Source organism: Lactuca saligna, chromosome 2, assembly GCF_052625555.1.
Source record: "Lactuca saligna cultivar CGN05327 chromosome 2, ASM5262555v1, whole genome shotgun sequence".
Classification (NCBI taxonomy): domain Eukaryota; kingdom Viridiplantae; phylum Streptophyta; class Magnoliopsida; order Asterales; family Asteraceae; genus Lactuca; species Lactuca saligna.
The window spans coordinates 146230248-146246059 of NC_136418.1; the positions used below are offsets into that span (position 1 = coordinate 146230248).

Consider the following 15812-nt stretch of genomic DNA (forward strand, 5'->3'; position numbering starts at 1 on the left):
AGTCTAACGATACCCGTGACAAATTAATAGTCTGACTATTATTATTATTATCATATAAGTGTTAAATAACACTCAATATAATTCATAATAATAGCCTGAATAATTATTTTAAGGACCTAATAACATTCCTATAATTATTTGAAAGCTATATTAAAAGTTGCATAAGCGTAGCTTACTTACATCGAATTTTATCGAAAACCAGAACTTAATTGGAGCAGCGTCTCGAAACCGAAAGACTCTTTTCTCGGGATTCCGGGAGCCTCGGGGCTTCCTTCGGGTGCTAGGGAGGTTCCCTAGGGTTTAGGAGTGTTTAGGATACTTAGAGAGAGAAAGAAGTTAGAGAGAGAGTGAAGAAAGGTGTGAAAAATGTGGAACCCTCGCCCCCTTTTTATACCCAGCGAGGCCTCGGATTACGTTGGGCGTAGTGCTTGGATATGAATGCCAGCGAACCTCCAGTTGGCTTACACTACGAAGGGATAAGAACCAAAGTACGCTGGGCGTACCCGGCCTCGGACGCGGGGCGTACTCCGGACGCTAGGCATCTCGTCGCTACGCTGGGCGTAACCCTCGCACTAGGTGTCACCATCTGCAGCGACTTCATCCGACGGCTGGGAGTTCGGCCACGTCATCATTTCATGCATCAGCTTCACAAATTTGACTACGAACTTTAAAAATTCATAACTTTCGCATACGAGCTCCGTTTTCAACGTTTTTTATATCCACGCGAAGGCGGGAATGTACTCTACAACTTTCGTTTAGACTTCGTTGGCTAATTTTGACTCGATTTTAAATTTTATATTATTAACAGGCCGGGACAGGATTGGTCCGTTAAATTCTCATAACTTCTTCATCCGACGTCCGTTTTCACCCATATTTTTCTCATTACGCTACTCGTAACGAGATCTTCGATTCTCATTTAGGTCATGTCGGCTAAAAATCACTCGATCTAATATTCGAATTTCGGGCTGTACACTGCTAATCCGAAACTTCGAAAAATCATAACTTCTTCATACGAAGTCAGATTTGGGCGTTCTTTTTATCGATGTTCTTAGTTTAACATATTCTAACACTTTTATTTAAATCGCTAAGGCTAAATCTCGCTCTATCGTAAATTCATTATTTACGCTTCTCGGAATCGTGTCGGTTCCGTCGCGAAACTTCAACGGGTCATAACTTCTTCGTTATAACTCCGATTTCGGTGTTCTTTATATGTACGGAAACCTTGAGACATATTCTAAAACTTGGTTAAAATTATTTATTCTAAATAATCTTATGTCAAAAAGTCGTTTTCGACCCCTATTGCCTCTAAATTCACTAGCCCGGATCTACGGGCGTTACATCTTTGATTTCCACCTTGAGAGTTTAGATTTGAACCTTTCCAGAATAGGATCCCAATTCTTAATTGGATTCATATTAGCTCCAACCGGTACCCCAAGATAGTTGAAAGGAAGGTTACCAGCCTCACACTCCAAGAGATTAGCTCATTCATTCGTGACACTTTGAGAAGCCCGACTCCGAAAACCTTGGAATTGTGAAAATTAACCTTCAGTTCTGAAGTAATGTGAAAGCACCTCAAGATCCTAGTGAGATTTTGAGATTTTGCCTAGTCCATCCCCCCACAAATATCGCATCATCAGCGTAAAACAAATTCAATAGTACGGGCCATCAGCTGTGATCTTCATACCTTGGAATAAACCTTTGTCACATGTAGTTTTCAAAGCAATGTTTACCTATTCCATTGCAATAATAAATAAGAATGGAGAGAGAGGGTCCCCTGTTGAAGCCCTCTATTGATGTCAAACTCGTCCGTCGAAGTGTCATTTATGATTACCGAGGACGTAGAGGAAGTAAGACAATCGGAGGGTCCCTTGTTGGACCCCTCTATTAATGTCAAGGTTGGTAATTGGTTTAGCTTCACCATCAAATAAATAAAAACTATATAGTTCAAAAGAGTAAATAAATATACAAATTTAATGATGAATATATACATTTTAATTGATAAGGCCACTGGGTGCTAATGGGTTTTACACAAAATAACATCATATGTGCTCATGCAAACCCTAAAGCTTGGATCTAGGTTTCTCTATTGTACATTCTATTCATCCAAGACTTAAGAACCCTAGACCTAGCATACATATTTCCAAATTAATCATATAAAACAGATCTAGATGATTACCTCTTGAACAATGGCTTGAATCTTCTTGTCTTGGAGCTTAGAGTCACAAATGTCACTCCTCTAATAGATTACAAACACCACACAAGCAAGATGATGATATTGGAGAGAGGGGAGAGTCTCAATTTCGGCTATGAAGACTCTTAGGGTTCAAGTGGCGTAAAATTGGATGCCCTGGGGTCTTATTTATACTGGTGCTGCTAGGGTTTCAGCCAAAACCTTAATGAACAACTTAGGGGTCGTTTGATAGATGCTAACTGAGTTAGAACTGATTGAGTTAGAAATTGACTGGGTTAGAAATTCTGATTGAGTTACCTTCTGACTGAAACCACGTTGTTTGATTATATGTCTCACTATCTTTACTAAACGATAAAAATCACTATTTTACCATTTTATGTACAGCTCATTATTTTATAATATTAATTTTCAAAGTTCTATTTTTTTAATTTCTTATTTATCTTTTACCAATTAATTTTTGTAATTGTCATTCTTGTCCATTTCTTTTTTAATTAACTTATAATTTGTTATCATTTATTTATGAATGAAGAATCTAAATAAAAAATTGTCTAAAATCAAAGGACCAGAAAATAAAATTATCCATAACGTCTCTTTTTATTATAGCTACATGACCCATTGTCTCCTTTGTATTTTATTGAAATGAAATAAAATACTACTAACACCGATTTTATGAAAATAACATAAACATATGAAGGCTTTAATGTAAAATAAAAGCTACTTATTTATTTATTTTGGCTTCCTTATTATCGCCATATCTCTGGCTTTATTTCCAAGTTTGATCTCTTACCTATAGGTGGGTGTGTTCGTGTAACAGGAAGTGATCAATGAGAATAATGACAAAATCAAAGACGAAATCGGCGATCATTTAGCGATTGCTTCATTATAAGGTATTAATCTCAAGGTCTCGCTACTTTCTCTACCTAATACCGCTCTTTCTCGGTCTTCTTTGCTGTGTTTTTTTAGCAGCATAAGGTCCTTTTGGTTTTGTTTTGCTCCTAATTCAATGAAGAACTGCTTCAAGGACAAGAGGTAAAACGTGTAATTTGGGACCGACTGAAAGGCAAAACTCGATTAGGAGGTTTTGAAATGAGGACCGAGTCATCAACTATTTTTGGACCGAGTCCTTTCTTTTGACCGAGTCTGAAAATGAACAGGCAAAATCAAACACATCAACTTCTGATTGAGGACCGAGTCCCTCCTTCTCCTTCTGACTTAGTTAGCATCAATATCAAACAACCCCTTAGGCCTTTAAGCAATCCAAGGAAGCTTCTGGATTAGGGTCCTTATGGCCGAAATTAGGATGGACACGTCCCTAACTTCGTCAATACCTAGTCCATGAGGCTCCCCATCCCAATATTCAACTATCACACATTTGACAGTTTAAGTCCCTAATATTTAATTAATGTCTTTTAGACACAAAAGTAATTCTTAATTAATTCTTGTCTAATATTAATTAAACTATATGATTTCTTCTTTAATATATTATTCATATAATATATATAATATATTAATAAACCATATTAACCTCTTTATACATAAATCACTCTGTCAAGTTACTTTGGTGAAGTCAACCTAAAAGGACCATGTACAATCGGGTCAAATACTTACCAAATATAGTTACGAGCTTAGACACAAATCCAATAGTGGGCAACATGTTATTACATGTTACCATACCCAAAAGGTGTCACATCATCATTCTAGTCATAGATGAGTCTTATAACACTCAATGTGGAAATGGGTAAACACCAAATAACATGTAATAACACCCCTTATTTTCTGTTTAAGTTTTTTTTTTTTTTTTGATGTTTTTAGTTTCTATATTTCGAATTTCTTTTTTTATTTATGTCATAATATTTATAATTATCATACAAATTAAATCATAAATTAAAAATAATATTTAAAAAGTAAAAATAAAAATTTAAATCCTAAGTTAAAAACAACATAAAAAATTACAACTAAGGATAAAAACACATTTAAAAACCTAAAATCCAAAAAAAAAAAAAAAGGAAACAAATTACATTTTCGATCTAAATTATTCAACTTCAGTGTCATCATAGATATGATCTATCAAGTCTTCTCGAATTTGTTTGTGTTTTCGTTGGTCTTGAATATCAACGACTCTATGTAAGTATTCTGCTGTCCCTGATTGAAATTGAATATATCCAGGTTTCATAGGTGAATACTCCACAATGTTTCGTCCTTTATCTTCAATCACCATGGTATACATAATATCTCATAGAGTGTCCAACTCATATGCTCGTGCCGCATGTTCAACTATGTGTCATTTTGCTTTCAGAACTCTGAAAGTACGTTCCACGTCCTTACATGCTCCTTCTTGTCTTCTCTTGAAAAATTTGTCTCTTGATTCTATCGGATGTCGAAACGCCTTCACAAACGTGGAATATGGTGGGTATATTCCATCCGTGAGGAAATACCCGAACTTATACTCATGACCATTTACTATGAAATGAGCATCCAACGCCTTTCCTGTTAAAAGGTCCTGAAACATTGGCAACTGATCAAAAATATTTATGTCGTTGTTAGAACCTGCAACTCCAAAAAAAGCATGCCAAATCCATAAGTCTTATGATGCAACAACCTCTAACACTAACGAATGCAATCCAAAATGACCATTTGTGTATTGACCTTTCCACGTCATAGGGTAATTTCTCCATATCCACTTTGTTCAATCAATGCTTCCAAGTATTTTCGAAAAACCATGTCGTTCTTCATGCGCCGCATATAGTTATTGCATGTTATTCAATGAAAGTTTGCGCAAGTATTTATCATCGAAGGTTTCGATAACACATCTTGCCAATCTATACAAACTTTCTCGTGCAGTTCGTTCTGACATTCTCATATAATCATGAATAGAATCAGAAGATTCTTCCAAAACCATAAGCTGAATTGCAACAACATATTTTTGCAACTTAAGAAATCAAGAGGTAGACCCACTGAGTGGCTTAAGAAATCAAGATTTTTGTTTTATAGGAGCTTGTTGGTTAAACTCGTACATATATAATTAGTGTAGACCCACCGACCTACGATACCAACAAATATTGGATGCCGGTGGATTGATTGCAGTACTTAAATCATAATCCTCCATGCCCCCACCTCCATCGTCTTCTCCATTTCCATCTTCAATTTAATTCACCCTTCTTTTAAGTTTTACCTACCACATCCTGCATTTCACTCATGGAGTAACACCTTCTCACATCATCAAAGGAACCTTCGTAGTTCGTACTCAGATTTTGCCCCTAGATCAACGTGACGATCACGTCAATCTTATTCACAATTTCCCTCTCATTTATTAGCTCTGAAACTCTCTACAGGTTCGTACATTTTAGCCCTCTCTGTCCTCAAAATTCATTCTCGATAATCACAGTTCCTTATATTCGGTACAGACTGATTCAGTATTAAAATTCACAACTGGAAGACGTAACGTAACTCGTAAGGCTATTTGATTTCTGATCTCTCATTTCTGAATCACCTTCGGAACGTTTGAGTTACGACATTGATTAATTGGATCGATCATCGTGGTATGGGGAATTGTCAAGCGGCGGAGGCGGCGACGGTGGTTATTATGCATCCGGGAAACAAGATCGAGAGGATTTACAAGTCGGTTAGCGCTCGACACGTCATGAGTTTAAACCCTGGCCATTACGTCGCCGTTGTCGTGACGTCGCAGTCCGAGAATGGATTGCCGGTGAAACAGCTGAAACTTCTCCGGCCAGACGATCCGTTGGTTATTGGTAGAGTTTACCGATTAATCCGTTTCGAAGGTAATCTAGTGGAGTTCATGTACGATTCTACGATGATTTATCAATCTACACGTTATAACATCTTCAAATTGTGCGCTGGATCGTTTAATTTTTTTTTTAGATGTGTTGAAAGAGTTTGCCGCGAAGAAGTGCGTGAAACTAGGGAAGTTGCTGAAAGAAAGAGGAGTGCTAGTGTTGGAGAAGAAAGGCCTTGCCGGAGCTCCGACAAAACCACCAAATGCAAATGCAAATGCATCCTCCGTGAAGGTAATCAAATTTTCCGTCGTCCTCCACAAATACTCTGAATCGCTAAAATTTTGTTCGATCATATTCGTTTCCAAATGATAAACACAAAACACAACATTTGGATGATTTCCTTACAGTTTTCTATGATCATTTTTATGGATTTGATCGGTTTTCAAGTTACTTTCAGAAATTTGCCATGGAAATTGTGGTTTTGTACATCATGTACGACATTGTAATTTATGGCATTCGTAGCTTTTCGTTTCACGTTCACGCAATGGGCCAACGAATCTTTTTTCCTTTCTCGCCATTCTTTTTTTCCAATTTTACGAAAGCTTATTCTTCTTGCCTCTTCCAAAAGATATTACTCTTTACCTTTGTACAATTGTACGTGACTCCACGTTTCACTAAAAGCTGAAGTGAAAATATTGTTTCATCCATAATATCCCTTTCCCCTTTTTTATATTAAAAATTTCCCTTTTCAAAAATCAATAATTTCATTTTCTGGGTAATATTTCTTGAATGTCATGATAAATAAAACACAAAATCATTTATGTATTTTTTTTCTTAGAGTCACAAGGTGCAGCGTGACAAAAATAACAGAAACAGAAACAATAGAAGACGTCATAATCAACATCAATGGAAACCGGCGTTGAATAGTATTTCTGAAAATGAAGATTGAAGAAATTTCCAGGGTGTTTTATCATAAACTTGCATTTAATTGATAGTTAATAGTTAAATGTAGATGGAGATTTTTGGGGTCTTTAAGTTTAATGTAGTGTAAAAATGTTTGGTTAAGTTGATTTCATCTTTCTTCTTGTGAGCAAGATCAGTGTTGCATAAATTAAAATCAAGAATCTCATAAAACTTATTCTGTTATTCATCTAAAAATTCAAATATTACTCTTATAAAAACTTCATGTAGTACATATATTTTTCAAGGGTACCCCACAATTTCAACGTAACATAATAGTGTATTTATGTAATGTATACATCTAGCCTATAAAACTGGTCGGACGCAAAACTATATGATTGTGACCCCGTGTTTTGAAATTACCACAAACATTTGGCAACATTTATTATGACCTAGACAAAACAAGCATCTCATCTGGTATGTATATATATATATATATATATATATATATATATATATATATATATATATATATATATATATATATATATATATATATATATATATATATATATATATATATTGGAAAAACGTTACCAATTGCAAAAACAATGGCGGAGCCAAAAAAAAAAGTTTAGGGTAGTACATTTTTCTTCCATGTAAGAGGTGAAGATGAACCTTTTAAACTCAAAGGTAAAACTGAAAAAAAAAAATCGGTTTTGGATGTCGTATTTTTAAAGTATGTTGTGAATGAATAATGATATTTATATTGAAAAATTATTGTAGTATTGTTTATTTTTAGATACAAAATAGCATATGAGAAAATCTAAATAAATTACTATTTTATCTTTGAAAAATAAAAAATGCACATTTAATTAATAGTTTTTAAATTAAAATTATATATTATTTGAAGGTGAAAATAAAAAGATAAAAAAAAACAAAATCTAATTAATAGGGATAATGATTTCAAGATTATAATTTTAATACTATTAATTACTATCTTTAGATTAAAGATAAAGAGTTAGGTGTATATTTAAAAGTGAGACACATCTTTATTTGTATGTTGGTTTACCATTCTTATTTTCAACTTTGTCTGATATTCAAAAAACTTTAAATAAAATCCAAAAAGTTTTCAATTTGTATGAAAGATCTAAAATCAATGTTTTTCTAGGTTTTTAACCAAAAAAAACTTAAAAATACGGTTATTCCCTTTTGATTTCTTTTTTCATTTTTCTATAACTAGTTTAATTTTATTTTCATTAAAAAAAATTACACCCCACCCCCAATGTACTCTCTCTCTCTCTCTCTGACTCTTTCTCTCTCATTTCACTGGTTACTCCACCGATTTCTGATGAATATACATACACATGAAAATCTCTCTCTCAAAAGAAAACCCACAAAATTCAATTTACAATCAATTTATGTATGTGTGTATGTGTAGGTTTCTTTCTGGAATTTTTTTTTGTATGTTCATCCCTACACTTCATCGGATCCCCCATAAGATCCAAATCAAAAGCTTTGTCTGCCTCTTTCTAAAACTAAAATCGAAGCCAACACCCACCTCCCATCCCTCGTATCCACTTCTCATCTTACTCTGAACTGAAGGAAACTGAATCAATGTTGTCATTAAAGCACTTCAAGTGGGAGTTTTCAAATGATTTTGTTGTTGTTGCAGGTTGGTTCTTAAGAAATCGACGAGCTCTCTCAAGTAAGATTCGTACTCCTTTCTGGTTTCGCTAATCATTGTCTGTATACGAAAATCGAAACCACTTATCACTTCAGATTCGGTAAATGGGTTCTTGTCAGTCAGCTTTGTTTTTCCGATCAAGGTTTTGTTGGAATTTCTTATTCGTCGATGGAAGACCGGTAATGGAGGAATCGATAGGAGGCATGGACGATGCCTCCGATTGAGTTTTGTTTAGGGCTTCCAGTTCATATATATAACGATTAAAGATTGATTTTTTCATCTAAATTTAATTGTTTTTCATAAAAAATGAGATGATAATTAAGGATATTATTTAATAAATATAAAAGATTACTATTCTACCCTTATCTATTTAACTAAATTTGAAATGATTGGTCCATAATGATTCTTACATCCACACAATACTTAGTTAGATACTTGAACCTAACTCTCTCTCTATCTCTCTCTCCCTCTTTCTCTTTCTCTCTATCTCTCTCTCTCTCTCTCTCTCTCTCTATATATATATATATATATATATATATATATATATATATATATATAGGGGTGAGATCGGTTGAGAACTTATAATTTCCCGAGAACCCGAGAACCAAAAGTGGAGTGTTATATCAAAACGAATTCATGAAGGGTACGGTCGTAATTGTACTAATCTCGTTTAATGTTTATTTTTTTGTGTTATTTGACACAATTAACATAATAAATCAAATTTCATATTTTTTTTAAATAATTTTTGATTTTTTTTAAATGGAGATTTTTTAATATTTTTCAGAAAACATGAACTTTTAAAAAAATTGAAAAAAATATATATTTTTTAAAAAAAACTATAATTTTTTTAAAAAAATGCAATTTTTCCCCAAAAAAAACTGCAATTTTTAAAAAAAAAAAAAACATATTTTTTTTCAAGAAAACCATAACTTAAAAAAAAAAAAAAAAAAAAAAAAAAAAAAAAAAAAAACTCCATGTAAAAAAAACTGCATTTTTTGAAAAAGTAAAATTTTAAAAATCAGTAAATTTGTAACACCCCGTTCTTGGCACGCAATTTCTTAATTTATCAAGCATTTATTTTCGAGCTGCTCGACGAGTATATGCCAGATTAGACACGGGGTTTAAAAAGTCTACTTGGCGAGTCCTAGCATGGACTCAACGAGTAGGCATGTCAGGAGGAAACCTTATTTTTGGGGTTTTGCACCCTATTTAAACGTCTTAATCTCCCTTTGGGCCTCCCTTATCAGCCTCCATATCCTTTAGAAACCCTAGTTCGTTTGAGAGACTTCCCCTTGAGTTTTTGAGTGTGTTTTGGTGCCATTGAAGGAAGTTGCAAGAGCTTGGAGCTAACAAGCTTGGGGAAAGAGAACAAGATCCAAGAACACACTAATCTTTGGCAACTTTCTGAGGTAAGAAGCTCTTAGCTTGATGAACTATAGCTTAGATCTCCTTGTATGTGGATTCTTGGGTTTTTTTTTGACCCATTTGATGAGGAAAAGTTATTCTCTTTGGGTTGTATGCAATGCAATTCTCCTTTTCTGTAATTTAGGGCCTCTGGAGCCATAAAAAGGGTCTTGCATCCGTTTCTATCCAAGCCATGACCATGTTCATGAAAGTAGATTGCTATAACTTGAGTTTGGGTTCATTTGAGGTATGTAAAGCCATCAAGTCTCCAACTTTATAGAAATGGACCTTGGAAACAACCTAGATATGTATTTTGGAGATGTAGAAGTGTGAAACCAGTTAACTAGGTTAGATCTGCATGGGACTCGACGAGTTCATGAGGGAACTCGATGAGTCCGATGAAGAAACCCCGATGATGTTCATAGGACTCGCCGATTCGATTAAAGAACTCGCCGAGTAAAAGGATATTTTCCCTTTTCTGTTTATGCCAAGACTCGGCGAGTCTAAGGACGACTCGGCGAGTCAGTTCGTAAAATTGCAATGACATGTAGCTTGGGAACTCAACGAGTCATGGGGTTAACTCGGCAAGTCGAGTCGCGATTCCAGGGTTCTAAGTTCTAGGACTCGACAAGTTCGATCAACCTGGAAGGTTGACTTTGACCAGGGGTAAAATGGTCATTTTACCCTAAGAATAGTTATCGGTTTCTAACTGATTGTCATTATGGAATTTATAGCCAGAGAGTTACCGGAGTAGTAGATAGGGATTCTTTACTCGGGTCTTCAGCAGTCAGTCATACGAGGTGAGTTTTCCTCCAGTAGGAATGGGTCTAAGGCACCAATGTCGGCCCGTTTATGTATTTGCAGTATGTCGGGGTTAGCCCGATGCAATTTATATGTTTTCGGACTTCGGTCCGATACCGGGGCGCTCTCGAGAAGTAGTTATGTATGCTTGATGTCTTTGTGATTCATGCATGTTTATGTTATATGTTATATGTTTCGGACTTCGGTCCGATGTTGGGCAAGCCCGATGCAATATATGTGATTATGTTATATCTTATGTTCATGATAGGTTTAGTTTATACCCCCGCTCTCTCTCTCTCTCTCTCTCTCTCTATATATATATATATATATATATATATATATATATATATATATATATATGGGGATAGGGAATATACATTACAGCCCCACCTAAGCTTATGTACTAAACCTTTAAAATATGTCGTTTTAACAAGCTAAATATGCCCGGTTTGGTTTCACTTGGTAAATATATCATCCTCCATAACATTTATTTCTTTCATTATTGTTTTACCATCTCTGTTTTCTTTCATCAATTATCGTTTATTACTTTACCCAAGTGAACATTACTAAGCCCTAAACCCTAAATTTAAACCCTAAACCCTAAACCCTAAACCTGAAACCCTAAACCCTAAACTTAAACCCTAAACCCTAAATCTAAACCCTAAACTCTAAACCCTAACCCTAAACCCTAAACCTAAACCCTATTGTGTTGATCTTGAATTTACATTTTGAAGTATTAACCGTGAATCCATTAACCCTAAATTTAAACCCTAAACCCTAAACCCTAAATCTAAACCCTAAACTTAAACCCTAAACCCTAAATCTAAACCCTAAACCTAAACCCTAAACCCTAAACCATATTGTGTCGATCTTGAATTTACATTTTGAAGTATTAACCGTGAATCCATTAACCGTAATCTTTATATAGTAAAACAATGTATTTTTAAGAGGTTTAGTACCTAAGCTTAGGTGGGGCTGTAATGTATATTCCCTTTTCCCTATATATATATATATATATATATATATATATATATATATATATATATATATATATATATATATATATATATATATATAATACAGTATGTTTAGATGTCTAAAATAAAGGCATATGTTTTCGTCAAAATTGACAAATGACAGGTATCTGAGATATATATTTATGATGCACTAAACATCCGTGGTTATCATCATTTATTTAAATATACTAAATGAAACTTGAACGCTTCCAAAATACTATGTGAGTGCTTTCATATCAAAGAAGAAAAATGAATTACAAATGATAACAAGTATCAATTTGATTCTTGTTCTAGATAATCAACCCGTGTGATTACTATAAAAACCTACGTGCCATAGTTTTTGCTTTAGACTCTTCGATTTGACTTGTAATGCTTTACTCAATTTTCCTTTGTTGAAAATGATAGTGTACGTACTCCCCCTTAACAATGACAAAATTTTTGAACAATTTGAAAGAATGCTTACTAACATTTAGGCTAAAGAAAGTGATTTGATTTATGGAAATGTTAGTTTTATGGTTTTTAATTACTAAATTTGAAATGTTTTCGGAAACCTTAACTAATTCCAAAATCTTGACAAAATAAATATAAATACGTTGCTTATGTTTTATATCTTAATTTATAAAATATAGTTTAATTAGATAAATTAATACGCAAGATTTATTTCTAAAACCTTTAAAAGATTTTTAAATATTAGAAATTGATTTGTAGTCATATGGCAATTTTATATAAGCCTCAATGAAGTCCATCTTTGCCACCCAAACGCGAATTTTGGACTCTTTTACGTTCGTTGACCGTCTAACCCTAGCGGTGCGGCGGCCCGTGGGGGGTCCTCCGCCGAAAGCAAAAAATATCGTTATTTTGCCACCGCTCCTCCACAACACTACCATCCTCTCATAGTCTCATTACCTCCAAGCTGCGATTAAGCTCTACTATGGCTGTTTCATCTTCGACTTCCTGCATCTCCCTCCAAACCTTGTGTCGTCAAAAGGCTACTTCGGACCTTGGTAGTACGACTGGGTCGGTGAAGATGCCGGTGTTCAATTCCGTTGCAAGTTTCAAGAGAAAGAACGTTTCCTTCAGCACTTGTAATGTTTTGGGCGAATTTGAGAGTGAAGGCGCCGGCGAAGCCAACATTAATGATATGAAGGACGAGGTCTTTGTGACGTTTTTCCGGGAAGCGTGGCCGTATTTCACGGCTCATCGTGGCAGCACCTTTGTTGTTGTTCTTTCTGCTGAAGTTATCGATAGCTCCCTTTTAGATCCTATTTTAATGGCAAGTCTCTAATTTACATTCAATCATCCGATTCCTGTTGTCTGATATGTGATTAAGTTAACCTATTAATAGAACGAAGAACTGAAATTCTCGATCTGAATGCAGGATATCTCGCTCCTTCATGGTCTCGGAATCAAATTTGTTCTTGTTCCAGGGACACATGTACAAATCGACCAGCGATTAGCGGAAAAAGGTGAGTTAAAATTGTACTTCTGTAACAAACGCTTCTGTTACTTACATCATCAGTTCATCACTCACGAATCTATTAACAGGTTGTGAACCTAAGTATGTTGGAAGATACAGAATCACAGACCCCGATTCTCTGGATGCAGCAATGGATTCAGCTGGAAGAATCCGTTTCATGATCGAGGCAAAACTCTCTCCGGGACCATCCTTATGCAGCATACGCAGACATGGAGAAAACAGGCGCTGGCATGACAGTGTTAGTGTTGAAAGTGGTAATTTTCTTGCAGCCAAGGTAATCTTTCACACGTTTCGTTCCTCTCTTCCATTGCTGTGTTCTTCTCTTCCATTGTTGTAAACTAATCCATGTATAACATTTGACAGAAAAGAGGAGTTGTTGAAGGAATTGATTACGGAGCAACAGGTGAAGTAAAGAAAGTTGATGTTGAACGCATTCGTAAGAAGCTGGACAATGATTCCATTGTCATCTTAAGCAACCTTGGACATTCAAGCTCTGGTGAAGTGCTAAATTGCAAGTATGCTATATAGTAAAATGGATTTACTAATTACTTATAGGTACCTTTTACTGTTTGCCATGATCTCTAACTGAAAATACTAACAGTTACTAATGTTTCCTGCTTCCAATAATCCAGCACATATGAAGTTGCTACAGCTTGCGCTTTAGCTCTTGGAGCTGAGAAGCTTATATGCGTCATTGATGGTCCAATTTTGGATGAATGGGGTCGTTTGATTAGGTTTTTGACTCTTGAAGATGCAGACATGTTGATTCGTAGACGAGCTAAACAAAGTGAGATTGCTGCTAATTACGTAAAAGCCATCGGAGAGGAAGACTCCAATTCCATTTCCAATTCCAATTCCATTGATTTTAGCACCATGAATGGAATGGCATCGAGTGACAGGTATACTGCCAAATTCCAGAATGGTGTTGGTTTTGATAATGGAAATGGTTTGTGGTCAAGTGAACAAGGGTTTGCCATTGGAGGACAAGAAAGGTTGAGTAGATCAAATGGGTATTTATCAGAGTTGGCAGCTGCAGCTTTTGTTTGTAGAGTAAGTTCTTAAAATAATTATTAATTTTGTACTATAAATTAACTTAATGAACACTACTAATTATGTTTTTTTTTTTTTTTTTTTTTTTTATACTTTACATTAGGGAGGTGTCCAGAGAGTTCATTTGCTAGATGGGAGTATATCTGGAGTGCTACTGAAGGAGCTCTTCCAAAGAGATGGAGTAGGGACTATGGTGGCTAGGTATGTTATATGTATATATATCATCCTAATATATCTTACACATATAAAACAGAAGATTTAAGATTGATATATATATATTATTTTGTATTTTTTTAGTGATCTTTATGAAGGTACCAGAATGGGAAAGGTGGATGATCTTCCTGGAATAAGACAAATATTCAAACCTTTGGAAGATTCTGGAACTCTGGTCAAGAGAACCGATGAAGAGGTGAAAAAAATGCGTTCTTTTTGATAAATATTAATTTTGGTTTATGTCATATTTAGATAAGTTGATTGTACATTATGTTATGTTGTGTTAGTTACTGAAAGCATTGGATTCTTTCATTGTGGTGGAGAGAGAGGGGCAAATTATCGCGTGTGCTGCTCTTTTTCCATTTTATGAAGAAAAGTGTGGGGAGGTGGCTGCGATTGCTGTTTCTCCGGACTGTAGGGGACAAGGGCAAGGGGACAAATTGCTTGGTATGTTTTGACCTGTTTTATTTACTGAAAATTAGAAGAAAAGTCAATAGGTTTTTTTTTTGGCTGATTTTGATAATGATGGCAGATTATATTGAGAAAAAAGCATCTTCAATGGGACTACAGAAGCTGTTCTTGCTGACAACTCGAACAGCAGATTGGTTTGTAAGGCGGGGGTTTTCGGAGTGCTCGATTGAGGGTATACCAGAGGAAAGGAGGAAAAGGATAAATTTATCGCGGGGATCTAAGTATTATATGAAACAACTGCTACCTGACACTAGTGGAATCCGTTTTAATAGTATGTTTGCTTGAGTTGTGTTGATATAGATGGAGCTAGTTACTTTATAAATTACGCTAGTGGAATCCGTAATTTATGAATAAGTTTGTTAGTGTGCATGTGTTTTTTTAAAAAAAAAATATAAATAAGAGAATGTTTGTGATAGTTACTTTATAAAGAGGATGTTTTAGTATTTGGATGGGCCGAGGAAAACATGCATTGATGCATGCATGATCTAAATGGGGTAAATCCCTCTTGTGGACCTGGGGAGTGAGGAAATAAAATGATAAAATATGAGAAAGCATGTATGGAAAATCAACACATGTTTATTTGTTTATTTGTGTTTGATACTTTAGGTTTTTTTGTTACAGAAGCTGTGAAGTTATTCAATAGAGAACAACAGATCATGCATAGTAATCTTATGATTCCAAGATCTATATTATGTTTTTAAAAGAATTAGTTTTGCCATCTGAAAAACACTAGCATCTGTTTATAAATTACGCTACTAACACTTGTATACAACATGATTCTTTTATTACTTGTTAATTTTTACATTAAGTTGGAAGGCAAATGACAACAAATTATGCTACTAATTCTTTATGGATGACAAACTAA

The 15812-nt window shown here is 34.8% G+C and overlaps 2 protein-coding genes across 2 annotated transcripts; both read left to right on the forward strand.

The window, feature by feature from the left end:
• The first annotated feature begins 5276 nt into the window (after positions 1–5276).
• On the forward strand, positions 5277–7052 carry LOC145031975 (uncharacterized). Its single transcript, XM_078980634.1, has 4 exons — positions 5277–5523; positions 5596–5973; positions 6074–6219; positions 6767–7052. The coding sequence occupies exons 2-4, from the start codon at positions 5733–5735 to the stop codon at positions 6875–6877; spliced, it is 498 nt and encodes a 165-aa protein (XP_078836760.1). The 5' UTR covers positions 5277–5523; positions 5596–5732; the 3' UTR covers positions 6878–7052.
• A 5426-nt stretch (positions 7053–12478) lies between these two features.
• LOC145031976 (putative amino-acid acetyltransferase NAGS2, chloroplastic) lies at positions 12479–15534 on the forward strand. Its single transcript, XM_078980635.1, has 9 exons — positions 12479–13009; positions 13115–13202; positions 13282–13487; positions 13577–13728; positions 13846–14263; positions 14367–14464; positions 14561–14672; positions 14764–14923; positions 15009–15534. Exons 1-9 carry the CDS (start codon positions 12668–12670, stop codon positions 15230–15232), a joined length of 1800 nt encoding a protein of 599 aa, XP_078836761.1. The 5' UTR covers positions 12479–12667; the 3' UTR covers positions 15233–15534.
• Positions 15535–15812: the final 278 nt, after the last annotated feature.